The 22193-nt window shown below is 41.6% G+C and overlaps 1 protein-coding gene across 1 annotated transcript in view; it reads left to right on the top strand.

The window, feature by feature from the left end:
• Positions 1–430: 430 nt before the first annotated feature.
• TDRP (testis development related protein) overlaps positions 431–22193 on the top strand; it is a 53061-nt gene continuing 31298 nt past the window's right edge. The window contains exon 1 of the mRNA XM_060136614.1: positions 431–562. Within this exon, the coding sequence (XP_059992597.1) occupies positions 431–562 (132 nt within the window). The remainder of the gene's footprint in view (positions 563–22193) is intronic.

Genomic DNA, 22193 nt, shown 5'->3' with positions numbered 1-22193 from the left:
ACCTCGTGGAGTGATGTGGGGGGCGGGGACCTCGCTGAGAGGAGGAGGAGGAGCCTCGTTGGAGGTGTGGGAGGGTCGGTCGGGGTCAGGGCCTGGCCGGAGGGGCGGTGACTTCGGGTGGGGGGACCGCGAGCAGGGGAAATGGGGGCCTGGGGGGTGTGGCCCGCCTGGAGGTGGGCCCGGTCCCGGGCGTACGGTGGGTCTCGCTGGGTGCGGGGACCGGGTCCGGTCCGGGAGGGGCCGGGGCGGGGTGGGGGTGGGGAGGGCCCGGTCCTGGAGGTGGGCCCGCCCCACAGCCCGGCCCCGCCCGGCCCCACTGGCCGCGTCCGGTCCTGCAGGAGCCGCAGCCGGTGCGTCCGCGCTGCGGGCCGGCCGAGGAGGGGCGCGCACGGACGCACGGACGCACGGACGCCGGCGCCCGCCCGGGAGCATGTGGAAGCTGGGCCGGAGCCGGGTGCTCCTGGACGAGCCCCCCGAGGAGGAGGATGGCCTGCGGGCGGGGCCGCCGCCCTCCGTCGCCCCCGCCGCCGCCGCTGCCGCCGCCGCCGCTGCCGCCGCGCAGGTGAGGGGGCGCGGGTCGGGGAGGGCGCAGGTGAGGCCTGCGCTGCGCCGTTGGAGAGGCGCACAGGTGGGGTGCGCAGGTGAGGCCCGCGCCGCGCGGCCCGTTAGGATCCCGCGTGGCTCGTGGTGACCCCCCACGTTAGGAGTGACTGAACCCCATGCACCGCCACCCTTTTCGCGCGTGTTCGGGACCGCGGGCGCAGTCCCCGGAGGTGGTAGGGCAGAGGGCGCGCACCCAGGAACCTCGGGCCGTGGCCTTGCTGCGGACGGGGACCGCGCCACGCCGGGGCGGACTCACGGGCAAGGCCTGGACCGGTGGGGGCCAAAGCAGCGCGCTAAGTGTGCTAAATACTTGTTTGTTTAAGCAACAGACCTTCACCTAAACCTTTGGTTGGAGGAAGAAGGCAGATGTCCTTTATACAGAAAGACACTGGCCTTACGAGTTCAGAGATGTGCCTGGAATGTTTAGAATTTTTTAATTAAAAAGGATCCCAGGTGGATCCTGTATGCGCTACAAATGCTTGCCTCCACCTCATCCCCAACGCAGCGTTCCTTTCCATGTGCAGTGAAATTCAGCTCTTTATTTTATTTTTAAAATGACGGTGGTCATACAGTTTCTTGTTTGTTAAATGTTTGGAAACTCTCCTGTTGCTGGTGGCCTGTAACGGAAGTTAATGGGGATCGGCATCTTTCTTCTCAGGACTTGTAAATAGTTCACCAGATTGTTTCTTTCCCAGTTGGTTCTAAATAACTTCCCTTGGAACTGAAGTTGTCTCGTCTTGATAAGACATTTTTTTATAGGAGTTAAATGCCCTTGATTAAGCATTTAAATACGGTCCCTATCTGAAGTGTCTTTCAGAAATCAAGTTTTGGTGGTATTAGTGCTCACCTTACTCTTTATTTTTTAAATCTCAAAATGTTATGGTTACTTCATTTTTATAAATTTATTTATAAATTTATTTATTTTTGGCTGCGTTGGGTCTTCATTGCTGCACGCGGGCTTTCTCTAGTTGTGGCGAGCGGGGGCTATTCTTCGTTGCGGTGCGTGGGCTTCTCATCGCGGTGGCTTCTCTTGTTGCGGAGCACGGGCTCTAGGCACGCGAGGTCAGTAGTTGTGGCTCACGGGCTCTAGGGCGCAGGCTCAGTAGTTGTGGCGCACGGGCTTAGCTGCTCCGTAGCATGTGGGATCTTCCTGGACCAGGGCTGCAACCCGTGTCCCCTGCATTGGCAGGTGGATTCTTAACCACTGTGCCATCAGGGAAGCCCTTTATGGTTACTTTAAACAGCAGCTCTCTTAAATATAATGTTGAGAATTTATATGCAGTTTAAGTGTGGTTATAGAGTTATTTAATTTTGTAAATAACTATTATTGGTGAAAGATAAGCAATATTTGTTGTTTCTGAACGAACTATTAAAATTTTTAAATTGATTCTTCCTATGTTCTGCTTGTATTTCTCCTAATGAATCCTAAAACACGTTTTTTCCTCTTAAGTTAAATTACTTACAGGGAAAAGTTGGAAGGATAGGAGATTGAACACCCACATATATACTTCCTAGACTCAACCATTAGTGATACATTTATTAAAACTTTTTTCCCGATCTTCAAGTTTACAGAATTACAATCTATACCTTTTTTTCTCACTGTGTATTTGTGTGTGTGTTTTAATAGTCTTTATTTTTAGGTACCCAGCAATTGAGTGGAAAATGCAGAGTTCCCATATACCCCCTGTCCCCATACAGACACAGCCTCCCCCTGATACTAGCAAAATCCCATTTGTTACAACCAGTGAACCTCTATGGACACATCATTATCGCCCAGAGTCCACAGTTTACATTAGGGTTCCCTCTTGGTGGTGTTCGTTCTGTGGGTCTGAACAAATGTGTAATGACATGAACTCACCATTATAGTGCCATACAGAGGAGGTTCACTGCCCGAAAAACCCTCTGTGCTCTGCCTGTTCACCCCTTCCTACAGCCCCACAGCCACTAATCTTTTTAGTCTCCATAGTTTTGTCTTCTCCAGAATGTCAGAGTTGAATCATAAAATATGCAGCTTTTATAGATTGGTTTCTCTTACTCACTGAGCAGTATCTTTAAGGGTCCTCCCTGTCTTTTCACGACTTGGTAATTCATTTCTTTTTAACGCTGAATAATATTCCATCGTCTGCATGTACCAGTTTACCTGTTCACCGACAGAAGGGCATCTTGGTTGCTTCCACGTTTTGGCAGTTATGTATAAAGCTGCTGTAAAACATCATGTGCAGGGTTTTGTGTGGACATTAGTTTTTAACTCACTTGGATAAATACCAAGGAGTGTGATTCCTAGATCATAGGCTAAGAGTATGTTTTGTTTTGTAAGAAACCAGACTGTCTCCAAAGTGACTGTACCAATCTGCATGCCCACCAGCAATAAATGAGAGTTCCTCTTGTGTCCTGTCCTTGCATTCCAGCGTTCGTTATCAGTGTTCTGGATTTTGGTCATTCTAATAGGTGTGTAGTGGCATCTCGTTTAATTTGCATTTCCCTGATGACACGTGATGTGGACCACCTCTTTATATTGCTCATTTGCCATCTGTATGTCTTCTTCAGTGAGACGTCTGGTCAGATTTTTTTGCCCCATTTTTTGAGTTGCTTTTTCTCCTTATTGTTGAGTTTTAAGAGTTCTTTGTGTATTTTGGATAACAGTCCTTTATCAGATGTCTTTTCCAAATACTTTCTCCCAGTCTGTGGCTTGTCTTTTCATTTTCTTAACATTTATGTTTCACAGAGCAGAAGTATTTAATTTTAATGAAGTCCAGGTTATCAGTTATTTCTTTCATAGATCATGTCTGGTGGTGTTTCCCCAAAGCCATCAGCACACCCAAAGTCATCTGGATTTTATCCTGTATTATCTTCTAGGAGTGAGATCTGACTGCAGCTTCTGTGTTACTTTATTAAGGGTATCTATAGTTTGATGTGTTGAAAACTTTGCTATAGAAAAGCAGACTTTTTGTGGCAAGTCAGTCATACTCTAAATTGAGTTCATTTCATCAGGTAGATTGATCTTTATCCCAAAGCCAGCTTCTCTTAGCATTAAACTTTAAAATTCATGACAAGTCTACCATAAAACTTCTGCTGGCAAAATTTTATTTTAAAGTTGAAAGAGGTAGGAATTCATACGAGAAGAATTTAATGGATCTGTTAAATTGTGTCTCATTAGAAAGACGGTCTTATCTGTTTCATTTTCAGTCTCCAGCGGCCGCCACCACCCCTCCACCCCTGTCAGCCCGCTCATATTAAACATGTAGGCTCAGAGTACACTTTGTCTTATTCTAGAAAGGCATTTAGTTTGTATTCAAATCTGGTCTGTTCGACCTACTTGAAAATCAGGTCACATGGCTGTAATCTGTGTTGTTTTTTTAAAAAGAAAAAAATAGCTTAATGTTAGGTTCTAATAAGTTTGAAATGTGAGGCATTCAGTTATTACTTGGATTTAAGGAACACTTGACTGTACTAAAATAGCTTTAACATTATAGAAAATAAATTTCTCTGAGCATTTCTTTAGGCAATTGGCGTTTTTTGTCATGAATACACATCTATTTTGTAACAGTGGGGTTTTTAAGGTGAATCATTTATTGTAATCATTTAAAAAAGAGAGACTTACAAGTTTTAATGAGTCTAATTAAAAAAAAACAAATCTGCTATGCATATGGTAAAAGATTTCTGGATATTAAATGCCGGGTCTTAACTTCTTCCTCTTTCCAGTGGGAAGTATTGTTACCTTTTTTTATATAGCTATCCATGCAACATTTATGCATATACATAAATGTGTGTTTAAAATCGTACATTTGTTTTCCCACTACAAACATTTTTCTGCACTTTGAATTGTTCCCTCGATAAATAATATGTGTAGCATGGAATACTTCCTGTCTTAGCACTGCAGCTGAAAAAAATCATCTTTAAGCCTGTGTATTATTAAATCTAATTGGGCTCCTTCTGGTGGATATGGAGTTGCTGAGTCTTCTTTAGGCCCTGCTCCGGGGTCTGTGAGCGGTGAGAAGGAAATGGGGGTCTGCGATGAGATCCGCGTGCTGAGGTTTGGGCCGGCCTTCACTTGCTTTGAGCTGCACTGCACTGGGACTTAGTTAGCTGTACTTTAATGTCCTTAAAAACAAAACTCATGGTGTTTTTGGCATATTTTCATGTTAAAATCTTAAAAGACTTAGACATATTCTGTAGGCATTCCAAAAAAAAAAATCAGGGAACATTTCAGGTGCTTTTTACTCTGCTCTGAAGATAGGAAGAACCAAGGGGTAGTAAGTCTTAGTTGAGATGACACCGAATCTTTCTTGCGGGGTACTGTGAGAGCTCTGTTTAAGTTTGCTTTATGGTGATGGGAAGAAAGGAGTGAAGTAGATGCTTGGAGGTTTATGGGAGCGCTTTAGTTGAGAAAGTAAATGCTCTAAGGCCTCAAACTCTTTCTTGGGGGTGATATACTGGGAGGAGCATGGGCTTTGAGGATAGACTGGGCTTTAATTAACAACTTTAAGACACTTACCCCTTGCTTTTTCCACTTAGCAATACGTTTTGGATCTGATTGTTACGTGAAGGCTTCTTTATTCTTTCCAGTGTTTGTGTGTGTTTCAGTGTTGTATGGTGTTTCCTGGTATGGATATATAGACTTTAAATGCCAGACCTCTATTGGTGACCTTTAGGAGGTTATTTCTAGTCTCTTTCTATTACAAACATGAGCATAAATCATTTCACATATCTGACGATAGATGTCTAGAAGTGGAGCTGCTGAGTCCAAGGGGACCTCCCTTTGTAATTTTTTTTAATCAAACATTTATTAGTTTATTTTTCTTTTTTTCTTATTAGTTATCTATTTTATACATATTAGTGTGTACATGTCAATCCCAATCTCCCAATTCATACCCCCCCGCTTTCCCCCCTTGCTGTCCATGCATTTGTTCTCTACATGTATGTCTCTATTTCTGCCTTGCAAACTGGTTCATCTGTACCATTTTTCTAGATTCCACATATATGTGTTAATATACGATATTTGTTTTTCTCTTTCTGACTTATTTCACTCTTTATGACAGCCTCTAGGTCCATCCATGTCTCTAGAAATGATCCAATTTCGTTCCCTTTTATGGCTGAGTAATATTCCATTGTATATATGTACCATATCTTCTTTATCCATTCATCTGTCGATGGGCATTTCTGTTGCTTCCATGACCTGGCTGTTGTAAATAGTGCTGCAGTGAACATTGGGGTACATGTGTCTTTTTTTTTCTTTTAAAGCTTTTTTTTGTTAATTAATTAATGTTATTTTATTTATTTTTGGCTGTGTTGGGTCTTTGTTGCTGTGCGGGGGCTTTCTCTAGTTGCAGTGAGTGGGGACTACTCTTCATTGCGGCATACGGGCTTCAGTAGTTGTGGCTTGTGGGCTCTAGAGCGCAGGCTCCATAGTTGTGGCGCACGGGCTTAGTTGCTCCGTGGCATGTGGGATCTTCCCGGACCAGGGCTTGAACCCATGTCCCTGCATTGGCAGGCAGATTCTTAACCACTGTGCCACCAGGGAAGCCCCATGTGTCTTTTTGAATTATGGTTTTCTCTGGGTATATGCCCAGTAGTGGGATTGCTGAGTCATACAGTAATTCTATTTTTAGTTTCTTAAGGAACCTCCATACTGTTCTCCATAGTGGCTGTATCAATTTACATTCCCATCAACAGTGCAAGAGGGTTCCCTTTTCTCCACACCCTCTCCAGCATTTGTATGGAGACACAAAAGACCCCGAATAGCCAAAGCAGTTTTGAGAAAAAAAAATGGAGCTGGAAGAATCAGACTCCCTGACTTCAGACTATACTACAAAGCTACAGTAATCAAGACAGTATGGTACTGGCACAAAAACAGAAATATAGATCAATGGAACAGGATAGAAAGCCAGAGATAGACCCACGCACATATGGTCACCTAATCTATGACAAAGGAGGCAAGGATATACAATGGAGAAAAGACAGTCTCTTCAATAAGTGGTGCTGGGAAAACTGGACAGCTACATGTAAAAGAATGAAATTAGAACACTCCCTAACACCATACACAAAAATAAACTCAAAATGGGTGAAAGACCTAAATGTAAGACCAGTTATAAAACTCTTGGAGGGAAACATAGGAAAAACACTCCTTGACATAAATCACAAGATCTCTTTTGACCTACCTCCTAGAGTAATGGAAATAAAAACAAAAATAAACAAATGGGACCTAATGAAACTTAAGAGCTTTTGTACAGCAAAGGAAACTATAAACAAGACAAAAAGACAACCCTCAGAATGGGAGAAAATATTTGCAAACAAATCAACGGACAAAGGATTAATCTCCAAAATATATAAACAGCTCATACAGCTCAATATCAAAAACACAAACAACCCAATCAAAAAATGGGTGGAAGACCTAAATAGACATTTCTCCAAAGAAGACCTACAGTTGGCCAAGAGGCACATGAAAAGCTACTCAACATCACTAATTACTAGGGAAATGCAAATCAAAACTACAATGAGGTATCGCCTCACACTGGTTAGAATAGGCATCATCAGAAAATCTCCCTTTGTAATTTTGATAGATGTCTCGAAAGTGCCCTCCCAAAGAGGTTGCATGAATGTATGCGTCAACCAGCCATGTATGCAACTGGCTTTCAGGATGGGCTGGCCAGTATGATACAATACAGTATGTCTGCAGAGTTTTAGATCTGATGGGTGAAAAGTACTACCTTAATGTGGTTTTAATTTGTGTTTCCCTCGTGGACGATATTAAATAGCTTTTCCTATGTTTATAAGCCTAAACGAAGACTTCTAAAGTCTTCCCCATCAGTCCTGTTACCATGTCACTAGATGGATTAAACTGGAGTCAAAATAACTGCATTTATGTGCAGATACAGCCTGGTGGTTCAGATGTGGACGTTGTCACTGGTGTCCGTATCCATATGCCTTGGTTGAGTCCCACCCCTGCTGCTTGTTACCAGATGCCCTTGTGCAGGCCCCCATCCAGACAAGCTTCCGGTTTGTTTTTCATCTGTGAAATTGGCATAAGGTGAAGCTACTCTACCGTGTATTGTCTGTTGTCCTTAGACACTGCTAAAAGCCTTTGACTGGGTTAGTGCCACCATTTGCCAGATGTGTAAACCAGTCACAAAGCAGGAGGGTGACAGCTACTACCAGGTGGTGACAGAGACTCTCTACTTGACCAGAATGGAGTCAGGCTCCCTTGTGCCCTGTCTCGGATCAATGTCAATGAGTCTTGACCCTGAGAATCTTTGTCAGCAGCTCTGGAATCTTCTTGCTGCCCATGTGGCCCAGCCGGGGTAGGGGTGGGGAGGTTACAGATGGACAGGAGCTTTGAGGGTGGCGGTGACAGTGATCCCAGTGTCAGCCCAGCTGCGCTCCTACCAGTGACAGCGACCTCCTGCATCTCACTGGTTTGATAGCATTCAAAGAGCACTTAACTGTCTTCTTAAGAGTCATCTACATTCTACTCCAAAGGCTCCACAGAGAAGGATTTTATGCCCACTGCTGTGACCCTAATGCCAAGAAGGGGCTGGGGGTGCACCTGTCTGTGCTCGTGGAGTGAAGGGACTGGGTGCAGGATTGTCGACACCACCAGATGTGGGAACTGGGCTTGTGTGTAGAGTGCTGAGGGGGTTAAATGGGTCATCAGGGAAGCAGTCGCAGCGTCGGTTTTCTTTTCATCGGCCTGGAAGGATGAGTGGGAGTCATCTAGCCTAGAATATCTGATTTCTTCCTGGATACAGGTTCATTTGGGACTAGGCAGATACTTCTCTGTGAGGTTAGTCTTATTGGACATTCCCGTGATAAATCTGATGTTTAGTCCGCAAAACTCCTTTCATCAAATAAAAGCAGACAGTTAGTTGAGGGAAGGGGAGGAAGAGGAGGAGAAGATAAAAGATCAGAGGTAAAATACTCCTTTCTTCTAGATTCACTTAAGGCATCTCAAAGGAGGCCTGAAGTTTCTCCTGTTTATGAGACAGAGTAGCACAGTACAATAGAAATACAGTGCAAAAATTTTCTGGTAGCCACATTAAAAGTGTTTTTTAAAAAGGTGACATTAATTTCAATGCAATATTCTAAATTAAATATATCCAAAATATTAATTATATCAATATGTAGCCAATATAAAAATTTGTTAAGGAGTTACTTTACTTTCACTTTTTTTTCATACTAAGTCTTTGAAATCTAGTGTGTATTTTACATTTACTAGCACATCTCAATTTGTATACTCACTTTTCCTCAGAAATACGTGGTCAGTATTTAGATTTTATAAAATTTGCAGTTGAAAAAGTAGATTGTTTTATCCAAGTTGTTCTGAACATACATAAAAGTTTTCTAATAACTGAATTGAGTGTCTTTTTTTGAATTGGTACATAAATAATTTAAAATGCGTTTCCTCAGTCGTGTTAGCCCTGTTCCAGCTCCCTGGCAACTGTGTTTAGCTGCTGGTTAGGGAATTGGATGTCATAGTTCCGGACTTTTCCCCCAGCTTCAGATAAGCTCATCTCAGGTCTGTGGATGCTTGTACGTGCCTGGGCCTGTGAACCTCTCTAGGCATGAGTTGGTTGAATTCCAAGGTCCCCCGCCCTGTCCTGTTAGCACAGTGGCCACTTGAGGATGGAAATGGTTAAGGCTTGGTGTCTGTCTCAGGCCCCAGGCCCCAGCACACTACTCTGTGTAATGTTCACCTGTCAATGCTAATATTAAGCATTTAGATTGAAATTGTTATTCCTATGAGTTAAAAATCCTAGTTCGTAAGGTTCACTTTTACTGATTTTACTAGAACTTTTACTAGAACTTGTTATTCCTATGAGTTAAAAATCCTAGTTCGTAAGGTTCACTTTTACTGATTTTACCAGGCCCCAGCACACTACTCTGTGTAATGTTCACCTGTCAATGCTAATATTAAGCATTTAGATTGAAATTGTTATTCCTATGAGTTAAAAATCCTAGTTCGTAAGGTTCACTTTTACTGATTTTACTAGAACTTAAGGTCGTACGACTTAGAATATTCTTTAAAAATTGCTACTCATTAAAAATTGCATCACAGAAGATTGTGATGTACCTTAAGGAGAAGATGCATGTTAGATGAGCTTTGTTCAGGCGTGAGGTCAATGTTAATGGCTGTACAATACATATTAAATAAAGTGTCTTTATACAGAAACACACACAAAACAAGGTTATGTATTGAATGATTGATGAAAATGTGACAGAGGCTCACAGGAACCTGACCCTGTATTTCCTGTAAGAGCAGTGATTCAGTATTTGCTGATTCATTGTCTGTGGCAACTTTTACAGCGCAGCTGCCTTGAATAAGGAGAATCAACTCTATTTTACATTTGAGGAACTTAAGGAAGCTAAAAAACTTGTGCAGAGTTATGTAGCCACTAATAGGAATTTGAATCCGGGTTTCTCTTGAGGTTTTTTTTTTTGCTACCCTCTTTCTCTTACCTTACAGGTTATCATAAATTCGTGATATTTTTCTTCACTTTCCAAACATTCATATTTTATATTCAAAAAATTCTAGGGCTTCAACAATTAGTGCCTTAAAAAGCATTGATAAAATTGTGTCTTGGCTCAAATTTCAACAAACACCCTAGGATATTTCTACTTTTTGCTATGCTTAAGTATTGTAATAATGAGTGTATTTATCGAAGTCTTACTATGGGAGATAGATGGTTCTCTGGTGAATTAGCGAGTGAAAAGTACTAGAACATTGTGAGAAAAGCAGAGCTGTCACACATACACGCGCCCTTTTCTTTATTCACCTCCTTTTCAACTTAATTATTGGAGGAAGAGCAGGTAGACTTTAAGCCGGTTCTTGAGGAAAGACAGTGAGAAAGGGGGGAAATGGCGTAGCTTTGGATCCAAAAGAGGTTTGGGGGATAGAGAACAAACCAATTTAACTGGCACGGGAGGTTGGGAAGCCCCATTAAGGGTTTCAGACTTCACCTTTTAGACAGATATTGAGGGCCTTTGAGTCAGGGCTTCATGCTATTTGACAGGAAATACTTGTCTGCGGAGGAGGGATTAGAGGCAAGGTGCATTTGAAACAGGATTCTGGTGTAGGAGCTGGGACGTGAAATAAGAGCCTGAATTCTAGATGGAACAGTATCAGGACAAGAGGGAAGAAGTGAGCTTGCCAAAGCCGGTGGAAGAGAGCTCTTGCCTTTTGAGGTGAAGGTCAAAGGCTGAAGGGCAGTCGCAGTGATCAGGACGAAGATGTCACCTCTGAGCAGCAGGGAAGCCCAGGGCGCTGTGGCTTTGGGAGCAGCTTAACGAGTTGACTGTGGACGTGTGACTTGGGGACGGCGTCGCACATCCTGACGGACGAGCTGCTCAGGTGCAGTGCTGGGGGGAGGAGCTGAAGGGCTCATCATTTGTGAAAAACTGCAAGGACCTGGCTCTCCATTTCAGAACTTACACTGCAGCTGATGAATGAACTGGGACCAGGGGAAAGGGAGTAGGTAGCCCGGTGTCAGCAGGCAGACCTGGGCCCACCGGTCGCTAATTGTGTGACTAGGGGCAGATGAGTCAGTTATTCCCTCTCCAGAATCGCTGTTCTCAGTGAGAGGTTTAGAGCAGGAATTGGGCTGTGCGCGCTGTACAGTCTCCATCACAGCTGCTCAACTTTGCAGCTGTCCTGTGCAAACAGCTATGACGTGTGTAAGTGAACAGGTGTGGCTGCGTTCCAATAGAACTGCTGACCCCTGGTTTAGACTAAAGGATCTTTGAAGTCTCTTCTAACTCTAAGGCAACTTGATTCATTAGAGGTTTGCAGTGTGGAATTTGTTGTGATTTCAGGTACAAGTAGGGAGTCTTAATTGCTAAACTTGGAAATAAATGGCAGGGTGCTAGAGCTCATTTTTGTTCTTCCTGGGCTTACATTTTGTTAATTAATAAGTGTGCATTCGTATAGCTTTCCATGCTTTCACATAAATTAATTGTCTGGTTTGGTCCTTTATCTCATTCCATGATGAAATGAGTCATGCTTTTATGGTCAAGGGGACGACATTAAGAACAGCATGTGATCGTCCACATCATCTTAACCCAGATGGAGCATGGAGGCAAAAGGAACCGGGAGGTGTTTTGAGACAGTAAGAACTGTGTGTGTAATGGTGTTCATCTTAGTTCTGCGGAGCCTGGGGGCCAGCAGGTGCCCTTCTGGGCAGACTGCTGACTTTCCCCCAGTAGCAAGTGTTCATTGGGTGTACAGCTCCCTAACCAGAGAGCATCGTTTGCACCAGCAGGGGCTCTGTGTCCAGGTTCTGGCCTGTCATGTGAGAGGAAGCGGTGTGTGCACCTGCCTCGCTTCCTCTCTTTCCCTCGTCACGTAGGTCAGTGGTGGAGGGCTGTCTTCCACCCCAGAGGTGGTGTTGTGTGGTGGTGTGCTGTGTTATAGCAGCAAATTTTATTACAACCAAGAGGCTTTATTACACAGTTCCCCCAGTGACCTACTGTAAGTCACGTACCAGTTACTTCATTCTCCCTCTTCTGTATCAGTTAAACTTTAAAATAATACCTGATGTGATTTAGTGCTTCCTTGTAACTATTTATATCTCTTTTTAGATCTTCTTTGCCAGGTATTTGGCTATAGCTAAATACTAAGCTTGTTGACTGAAGACCAGTAATACTTTTTAAAAACAAAGTTTTAGAGTGATGGTGGTTTAAACAATAAATGGAGAAGTTTTGCCCCAAGATGTAATTATAGACATTGATCGATGTGACAAGAAAGTGTGCTAAGAAATTTTACAGAGAAAAGACAGTCTGTAACTATAATTAAGACTGATCATCTCCACACCTTTCCATTTTTATCATAAGGAATATATATATCTCCGTGTTGTTTTTTCCTGATACCAAGCAGTTCTCCAATTTTCTGACACCAAGTGGGTGTTCTGCGATTCATTTCAGTTCTGACACTACCTGAAGTTAGCACAGACCCCGCAAGTGAAGGGCTCAGTCCCACAGGACTGCCGCCATGTCAGAAGTCAGCCACAGATGGGGTGCCCAGGCAAGCATAAGAGGAGTGATGCCAGCAAGATGGTGGAAAGGAAGCCCCAAGCCTGTTTCCCCTCAGAGACACTGCCTTACAATATATGGTCCAAAAAAGCCTTTATGACTCCAGAAACCAGTTAAGAAGTTGCAGTAAACCAGGCAGGCACAAAGCTGAGAACAGCTGCATTGAAATGGGTAAAGAGGCTGCTTCACTTCACTCACAATAGCCGTTCCCACAAGTGTCCCTTAGCACAATTGGTAGTAAACGCCAAACTCAAGACTTCTCCGTCAGGAAGGTAATAGAAGAGTGGAGCATGTGCCCTACGTTCTGGCTTTTTGAGAAGCTGCCCAGGGGACTAGCTTGTCTCACCTGACTGGCATACTTGGCACACCTGGGGCCACTGAGAACAAATGAGAGTTCAGCTGCTTGTTGCAGTGCCAGAGAACCTACAGACAGATGCCAGAGGGAAAAAGAGGTTACAAGCTCTGGAAAGAGAAACTGAGAAAACTCTCTAATTGGGAAATTACATGCACAACCTCAGAGGAGACACATCCCCAGAAAAGATTTAGAGGCTTCCAGAATCTCTAGCCAGCATGCTTGGTGAAGGTCTTTCCCTGTATGAAGCCAGTCCATAAAGACTGGGAGAGGTGGCAGTTTTTTCAAATGCCCAAATCTCAGCAAAAAATAATGAGGCATCTGAAGAAACAGGGAAATATGGCCTAGTCATAGGAACAAAATAAATATCCAGAAACTGACCCTAAAGAAGCTGAGATCTGTGAATTACCTATAAATTCAAATTAATTGTCTTAAACACAGTATGCTACGAGAGAGCATAGAGAACTAGCTGCAGTTGTGAAAACGATGCATGAACGAAATGTAAATATCAACAAAGAGGAAGTATAAAAAAGGACCAAATTGTGGAGCTGAAGAACACAATAGCTAAATTGAAAATTTCTCTAGGGGGTTCAACAACAGAATCGACCAAGTAGAAGAAAGAATCAGTGAGTTTGAAGACAAGTCACTTGAAATTACCGAGTCAGGAACAAAAAGAAAAAAGAATGACAAAGAGTGTAGAAGGCCTAAGAGACTTATGGGACACGAATAAGTGGACCAATACATGCAGTGTCAGAGAACTAGGAGAAAAGGGCAGGAAGCTTCCCAAACCTGAGGAAGGAGATAAATATCCAAATTCAGGTTGCTCAAAAGAGGCCCAAACCAAGACACATTATAATAAAACTGTCACAAGGCAAAGCCAAAGAGAGAATCTTAAAAACAGCAAGAAAAAAGCGAGTTGTCACGTACAAGGGAGCACCCATAAGATTCTCAGTGAATATCTTAGCAGTAATGTTACAGGCCAGGAGGAAGTGGGATGATATAGTCAAAGTGCTGAAAGAAAATAAAAATGCCAACCAGGAAAACTGTCTGGCAAAACCGTCCTTCAAAAATGAAGGAGAAATAAGACCTTCCCAGAGAAATAAAAGCTGAGGGAGTAATTACCTTGTCACTAGACTTGCTTTAGCAGAAGAACTAAAGGGAGTTCCTTCACGTTGAAATGTAACATAAAAGCACACGAAAACATAATGCTTTTTGTTAAAGGTGAATAGATAGACAGGTATAAAATCTGTAATACTGTGATGATGTTACGTAGATCACTTTTAATTTGGGTATAGAACTTAAAAGATAAAAACATAAATATAGTAACTATAAATAAATGTAAAAAGATATAATTTGTGATATTGATAACAAGTGGAGGGGAGATATAAAGGAGTAGAGTTTCTGTATGTGATTGAAGTTATTAGTTTAAAAGATTATTGTAACTATAAAATATATAGCCCCCACAAAAAAATACCCATAGAATATACACAAAAGGAAATGAGAAAGGGATCGAAGCATGTCCCTACAGAAAACCAATGAAACGAAGGAAGCAAGAACAGAAAAGAGGAACAAATAAACTGTAAGACATACAAAAAACAATCAACAAAATGGAAATAGTAAGTGCTTCCCTATCAGTAATTACTTTCAGTGTAAATGTATTAAACTCCCCAATCAAAAGATACAGAGTAGCTGAATAGATTTTTAAAAATAAGTATGCAAGGGCTTCCCTGGTGGTGCAGTGGTTGAGAGTCCGCCTGCCGATGCAGGGGACATGGGTTCGTGCCCCGGTCTGGGAAGATCCCACATGCCGTGGAGCGGCTGGGCCCGTGAGCCATGGCTGCTGAGCCTGCGCGTCCAGAGCCTGTGCTCCGCAATGGGAGAGGCTGCAACAGTGAGAGGCCCGCGTACCACACACACACAAAAAAAAGTATGCAAGTACATCAGACAAAAAAATAAGTCAAAAATTTGTCACAGGAGACAAGGAGGGTCATCATATAATTATATATGTTACATATATATTATATATGTAATACATATATCACAGCTCCCAAATATATGAAGCAAACATTGACAGAATTAAGGACAGAAATAGACAACAACATAATAATAGTAGGAAACTTGAATACCCCACTTCCAGTAATGAGTAAAACAACATACAGAAGATCAGTAAGCAAACAGCAGATTTGAACAATACTATAGACCAAATGGACCTAACCAGACTATATAGAACATTCCCAACAACAGCGGAATACATGTTCTTCTCAGATTAACAAAGAACATTCTCCAAGGGAAATCATGTTAGGCCACAAAACAAGTCTTAATAAATTTAGTAAGATTGAAATCATACTGAGGATCTTTTGAACCACAATGGAATGAAACTAGAAATCGATAGCTAAGGGAAAACTGGAAATTCATAGGTATGTAGAAAGTAAGACACTCTTGAACAACCAGTGGGCTAAAATCACCAGAGAAATTAGAAAATATCTTGAGGCAAATGAAAACAAAAACGCAAGACACCCAAATTTATGGGATGTAGCAAAGCAGTACCAAGAAGGAGTTTATAGTGGCAGATGCTTACATTAAAAATTAGACCTCTTGGGCTTCCCTGGTGGCGCAGTGGTTGAGAGTCCGCCTGCCGATGCAGGGGACACGGGTTCTGTGAGCCATGGCATGGCTGCTGAGCCTGCGCATTTGGAGCCTGTGCTCCGCAATGGGAGAGGCCACAACAATGAGAGGCCTGTGTACCGCAAAAAAAAAAAATTAGACCTCAAGTCAGTATATTTACACTTTAAGGAACTAGAAGAAGAACAAACTAAACTGAAAATTAGCAGAAAGAAGGAAATCATAAAGAATAGAGCAGAGAGAAATGATTAGATAGTAGAAGAACAATAGAAAAGAAGTCAGTGAAACTAAAAGTTGGTTTTTTGAAAAGATTAACAAAGTTGACAAACTCTCAGGAAAAAAAAGAAAAATCAGAAATGACAGGTGGTATTAAAACTGATGTCACAGAAATAAAAAGGATTACAAGAGATTGCTATGAACAATTATACACTAACAAATTTGATAAACTGGAAGATATGAATAGATTTTTAGAAGCATACAACCAATCAAGACTGAACATGAAGAAATAAAAATCTGAACAGATATATAACTAGTTAGGAGTTTGAATCAGTAATCAAAAACCTCCCAACAAAGAAAAACCGCGGACCAGATGGCTTCACTGGAAAATTCTTTTGAACACTTAAAGAAAATTAACACCAGTCCTTCTTAAACTCTTCCCAAAAATTGAAGAGGAAGAAACATTTCCAAACTCATTTTTTGAGGCCAGCATTACTCTAATAGCAAAACCAGAAAAAGATACTACAAGCAGATTTCCCTGGCGGTCCCGTGGTTAAGACTTCATGTTCCCACTGCAGGGGGTGTGGGTTTGATCCCTGGTCAGGCAACTAAGGTCCCACATGCTGCGTGGCGTGGCCAAAAAAAAAAGAAAAAGGTGCTACAAGAAAAGTATAGAACAGTATCTTTGATGAATATTGATACAAAAATCCTCAACAAAATACTAGCAAACCAAATTCAGCAACACATTAAAAGGATGATACACTATGACCAAGTGGGATTTATTCTTGGGACCCAAGGATGGTTCAAGATTTGAAAAATCTATGTGTAACATGCCACATTAACATATTGAAGGAGAAAAACCACATAATTATCTCAATTGATACAGAAAAAGCATTTCATAAAATTCAGCACCTTATCATGACAAAGCATTTAACTGATTATAAACAGAGGGAAAATACCACAACATAATTAAGACCATATATGAAAAGCCCACAGCTAACATCCTACTCAGTGGTGAAAAATTGAAAGCTTTTACTCGAAGATCAGTAATAATGCAAGGATGCCCATTCTTGCCACCTCTGTTCCATGTAGTACTGGAAGTCCTAGCCAGAGCACATTCAGCAAGAAAAAGAAATAAAAGGCATCCAAATTGGAAAGAAAGAAGTAAAATTATCTCTTTTTGCAGATGACAGGATCTTATACATAGAAAACTTAGAGATTCCACAAAAAAGCTTGTTATAACTAATGAGCAAATTTAGAAAAGTTGCTGGATACATAATCAGGTTTGTTTCTATACACTACAGTGAAAATTCCAAAAAGGAGATTAAGAAAAAAATCCCATTTACAGTAGCATCAAAAGAATAAAAAACTTGGAATAAATTTAACCATGGGGACAAAAATGCAATGCACTGAAACTAGAAAACGTTGCTGAAAGAAATTAAAGAAGACACAAATAAGTAGAAAGACATCCTATGTTCATGGAGTGGAAGACTTGATATTCTTAAAATATCCACACTACCCAAAGTGACCTATGGATTCACTGCAATCCCTACCAGATCCAGTGGCAGTTTTTGCAGAAATAGAAAAATCCATCTTAAAATTCATATGGAATCCTAAAGAACTATGAATAGCCAAAATTCTTTTTGACTAGCCCCCAGTTTTTTTCTTGAGAAAGAAAAAGCTGGAGACCTCACACTTTCTGACCTCAAAACATATTACAGACTACAGTAACATAAACAGTATGGCACTGGCCTAAAGACAGACATACAGACCTGTGAAACAGACTAGAGAGCCCAGAAATAAACTCTCACTTATATGGTCAAATGGTCTATGACAAGGGTGACAAGAACACATGATGGGGAAAGAACAGTCTGTTCAGCCAATGAAATGTAGAAAACTGGTTATCCACATGCAAAAAAATGAAGTTGAACCCTGACATTATACCATGTACAAAAGATAACTTAGAATGAATTAAAGACCTAAACGTAAGATCTGAAACCATAAGACTCCTAGAAGAAAACAGGCAAAAATCTTCTTCGTATTGGTCTTGGCAGTGATTTCTTGGATATGCCACCAGAACACAGCCAGTAAAACCAAAAATTGACAAGTGAGGCTACATGAAACTTAAAAACTTCTGTGCAGCGAAGGAAACAACAGTAAAAAGGGCAGCCTATGGAATGTGAGAAAATATTTGCAAACCTCATACCTGAGGTTTGGGGTTAATATGCAGAATATAGAAATGAACTATAGCTCAACACCAAAAACAAACAAGGAAACAAACCTGATTTTTAAAATGGGCAAAGAACTTGAGTATACATTTTTCCAAAGAACTATGTAAATTTACTATATTCTGTTTGCATGGAAATGCAAATCAAAACCACAATATCAGCTCACACATGTTAGGATGGCCACTATCAAAAAAACCCCAGAAAATAACAAGTGTTGGTAAAGATGAAATTGAAATTGAAGAAATTGCAACCCTGTGCGCTGTTGGTGGGAATGTAAAATGGTGCAGCCACTATGGAAAACAGCCTGGAGTTTCCGAAAATGTTTTAAATATAGAGAAGTACCATATGATTCAGTAGTCCCACTCCTTCCTTCCATAAAGAAAATGTGGTCCGTGTGCAGAATGGAATAATGCTTAGCCTTTAAAAAGAGGGAAATCCTGTCATGCTCCAACATTGATGAACCTTGGGGATATTATGCTAAGTGAAACAAGCTCACCACGAAAAGATAAATGTGTATGATTCCACTTATATGAGGTCTTGAAATAATCAAAGTCTCAGACACAGGACATAGAATTGGAGTGCCCAGGGCTAGGGAAGGCAGAAAACAGGGAGCTACTGTTTGGTGGTTAGGAGTTTTAGTTTTGCAGGATGAAAAAAAGTCCTAGAGCTCTCTTGCACAACAGTGTGCATATAGTTAGTACTGTACTTGCTATAGACCGAATGTTTGTGTCTCCCTGCAAATTCATATGTTGAAACCTAACCCTCAAAGTGATGGTGTTAGGAGGTGGGGCCTTTGGGAGGTCATAGGTCATGAGGATGGAACCCTCATGAATGGGATTAGTGCCCTTAGAAAGGAAGCACCAGAGAGCTCCCTTCTCTCTTCCGCCATCTGAGGACATAGGGGAAAAAGTGCCATTGTGAACCAGGAAATGGGCCTCACCATACACTGAATCTGCAGGCCCCTTCATCTTGTATTTCCAGCCTCCAGAACTATAAGACATAAATTTCTGTTGTTTATAAGACACCTAGTCTGTTGTATTGTGTATGGTAATCCCAAACTGACTAAGACAGTACTATATACTTAGAAATGGTTAAAATGGTACATTTTGTGTTATGTGTTTTTTACCATAATAAAAAAGTGGGTGCCCAGGCTACCCACACTTCTCTCTAGCTGACTACAAGTCAGGGGTTCCATGATCTCCCACTGGTTTCAGTAATTAACTAGGAAAGCTTACAGAAATTCAAGAAAGCACTTTACTTAAAATTAGAGGTATATTGTAAAGGATAAAACGCAGGAACAACCAGATGGAAGAGATGCATGGAGCCAGGTGTGTGGGGAGGGGCCTCCTCGACCTCTGTGGACCTGCTGTCTTCCCTGCGCACGTGCCCTCACCAGCCTGGAGGCTCCTGAACCTGTTATCTGGAAGTTCTGTTTCCTCCTATCAGGCAGGATAGATTAAATCACTGGCATTGGTCACTGAGTCAATTTTAGCCTTTCCCAAAGGTCAAGGGAGGGGTGGTGGTGGGATGGACGGACGGACAGACGGAAAGTTCTGACTATAGGAGTTTGCTTTTCTGGTGGCCAGCCCCCATCCTGGAGTTCTCTGGCCCCCCCCCACCAAGACCCCCCTGCGTCATCTTATTAGCATACAAAAGACTATAAATTCCAAGTCTTTAGGGGCTTTGTGCCAGGAAGCAGAGACAAAGACCAAATATTTATCTTTACCAAATCCCCAATATTTGATTTGTTGTAAATGTATATGGATTTCAAACTAGACTTTTTATTAAAATACGTAAATGTTTTCTTAAAAAACGATAAAATCTCTCAGTTTTTCTCTGTGTTTTTCCTCTTGCTTTTATGCTGAGAAAGGCATTTCCTTCCTTGAGATCAGATTCTCCTTAGTTCCTTTATGGCTTCATTTAAAAGGAAAAACTCTTTCATCTGTGTGGAATTTATTTTGCTGTCTGTTGTGAAAATAAGAACTTAAGTTTTTTTCTCTAAAAGTAGATAAGCAGTTGTTCTACATCTTTTTTTTTTGTTTAAATCATTGTTCTTTTACCCTCTTGGACACATCACTCTTATTAAAATTGCTGTGTTGTTATGGTTTGTTGGGTTTTTCCATTCTGTTCTCTTGAATTCTGCCTATTCTTGTTACATTTCCACAGTTTACTTGCTGAAGTTTTATAATATGTTTAATAACTGGTGGCACAAATTGCCTTTTATTAGACTTTTTAAAATGTCTTCCTTTTTGTTAATGAAAAATGTTGCCTGCCACATCTGGAAAAAAGTGTTGCTGCCATCAAACCACTACAGCCCCTCCTGATGGTGCGCCCTGAGGGGACTCAGGCTGGAGACAGATGGGCTGACTCAGCCACTGCAGCCCTCCTCCCTACCCCCGGCTCCTCCCAAACTGTGCACCCTGAGGGAACTTAGGGTGGGAAAGCACAGGATGCTGGCCCCAGAGAGCTGAGGTGCATAGCAAAGGAATGATTTCAGAGTCCAGACTCTTGCATCTTGCCATGCACAGAAAAGCACTGAATTCCTTAACTTGGTTTTCTTTAATTAACAGTACTCTTTGGATGTTCCCACTACCCGGTCTTTGTTGGAAAAACTTCTGTGTATCCTAGCTCCTCCCTTACCTCTTCAGAGCAGTCCCTCAGAGCCATCTAAGAGGCTGCATCCCAGGCTTGAAGTCCGCAGAAATAAAACAATTGTCAACTTTTAGGTTGTGCTTTTTTTTTTCCAGTCGACACTTTCCTGTTTACTTTTTGTATGTATGTGTCTTATTGAGCTAGGTTATTATCTTCTTTTTTTGTTTTTAATACGACTTTATGTTTTAGAGCAGTTTTAGGTTCACAGCAAAATTGAGGGTGGGGCACAGAGATTTCCCATGTACCCCGCCCCTCCCCCAGCCCACTGTCACCATCCCCACCAGATGGGAGATTCGTTACAATCCATGAACCTGCACTGATACATCATCACCATCCAGAGTCCCTGGCTTACATCAGGGCTCACTCTTGGCGTTGAACATTCTGTGGGTTTGACAAATGTATAATGACAGGTATCCACCATGAGAGTGTCATAGAGAGTAGTTTCACTGCCCTAAAAATCCTCTGTGCTCCACCTGTTCCTCCCTCCCCCAAACCCTGATCTTTTTACTGTCCCCAGTTTTGCCTTTTCCAGAGTGTCATAGAGTTGAATCACACAGTCTGTAGCCTTCTCAGATGGGCTTCTTTCACTCAGTTAAATGCATTTAACGTTTTGTCATGTCTTTTCATGACTTGATAGCTCATTTCTTTTTAGCTGAATAATATCCCCATTGTCTGGATGGACCAAGTTTATTTACCCATTCAATTGCTGAAGGACATCTTGGTTGCTTCCAAGATTTGGATATTATGAATGAAGCTTCTGTATAAACATCCACATGCAGGTTGATGTGTGATCATAGCTTTTTGACTCCTTTGGGTAAATACTAAGGCATGTGATTGCTGGACCTTATGGTTAGAGTATGTTTATTTGTATAAGAAACCGCCAACCTGTCCTCCAAAGTGACTTTTCCATTTTGCATTCCTGCCGGTAATGATGAGAGTTCCTGTTGCTCCACATCCTCACCGGCACTTGGTGTTGTCAGTGTTTTGCATTTTGGCCATTTTCATAGTTGCATAGTGGTATCTAACTGTTGTTTTAATTTGCAATTTCCTGATGACATATGTTGTTTGTCACCTTTTCATATGCTTAGTCACTGTCTGTCTATACATGTTTTAGTTAATGCTTAATTGTTTTCCGTGAAATAAATGTGCTGTGGACCCCCTGATATTTAATGGGTTCACTCTGGCTGGGACACCAGTTACAGCTGACATCTTTGATTATTCACTTTTGCATGTGAAAGTGGAAAACAGGTTTGTTTTTGTATGAGAAAATAGGAATTCACCTTTTTGGTTTCACCCTGTATATCTTCTTTGGTGAGGGGTATGTTCAGGTCTTTTGCCCATTTTTATATTGGGTTTTCATTTTCTTGTTGTTGAGATTTAAGAGTTCTTTGTATGTTTTGGACAATAGTCAAATACCTGATAGGTATGTCTTTTGCAAATATTTTCTTCAGGTCCATGGATTTTCTTCTCACCCTCTTGAATTTCCACCTTTTCTTGTT

This window comes from Lagenorhynchus albirostris, chromosome 21 (genome assembly GCF_949774975.1).
Source record: "Lagenorhynchus albirostris chromosome 21, mLagAlb1.1, whole genome shotgun sequence".
NCBI classification, from domain to species: domain Eukaryota; kingdom Metazoa; phylum Chordata; class Mammalia; order Artiodactyla; family Delphinidae; genus Lagenorhynchus; species Lagenorhynchus albirostris.
Note: the sequence above shows the minus strand (reverse complement) of the source record. Positions and strands in the feature narration are given on the sequence as shown.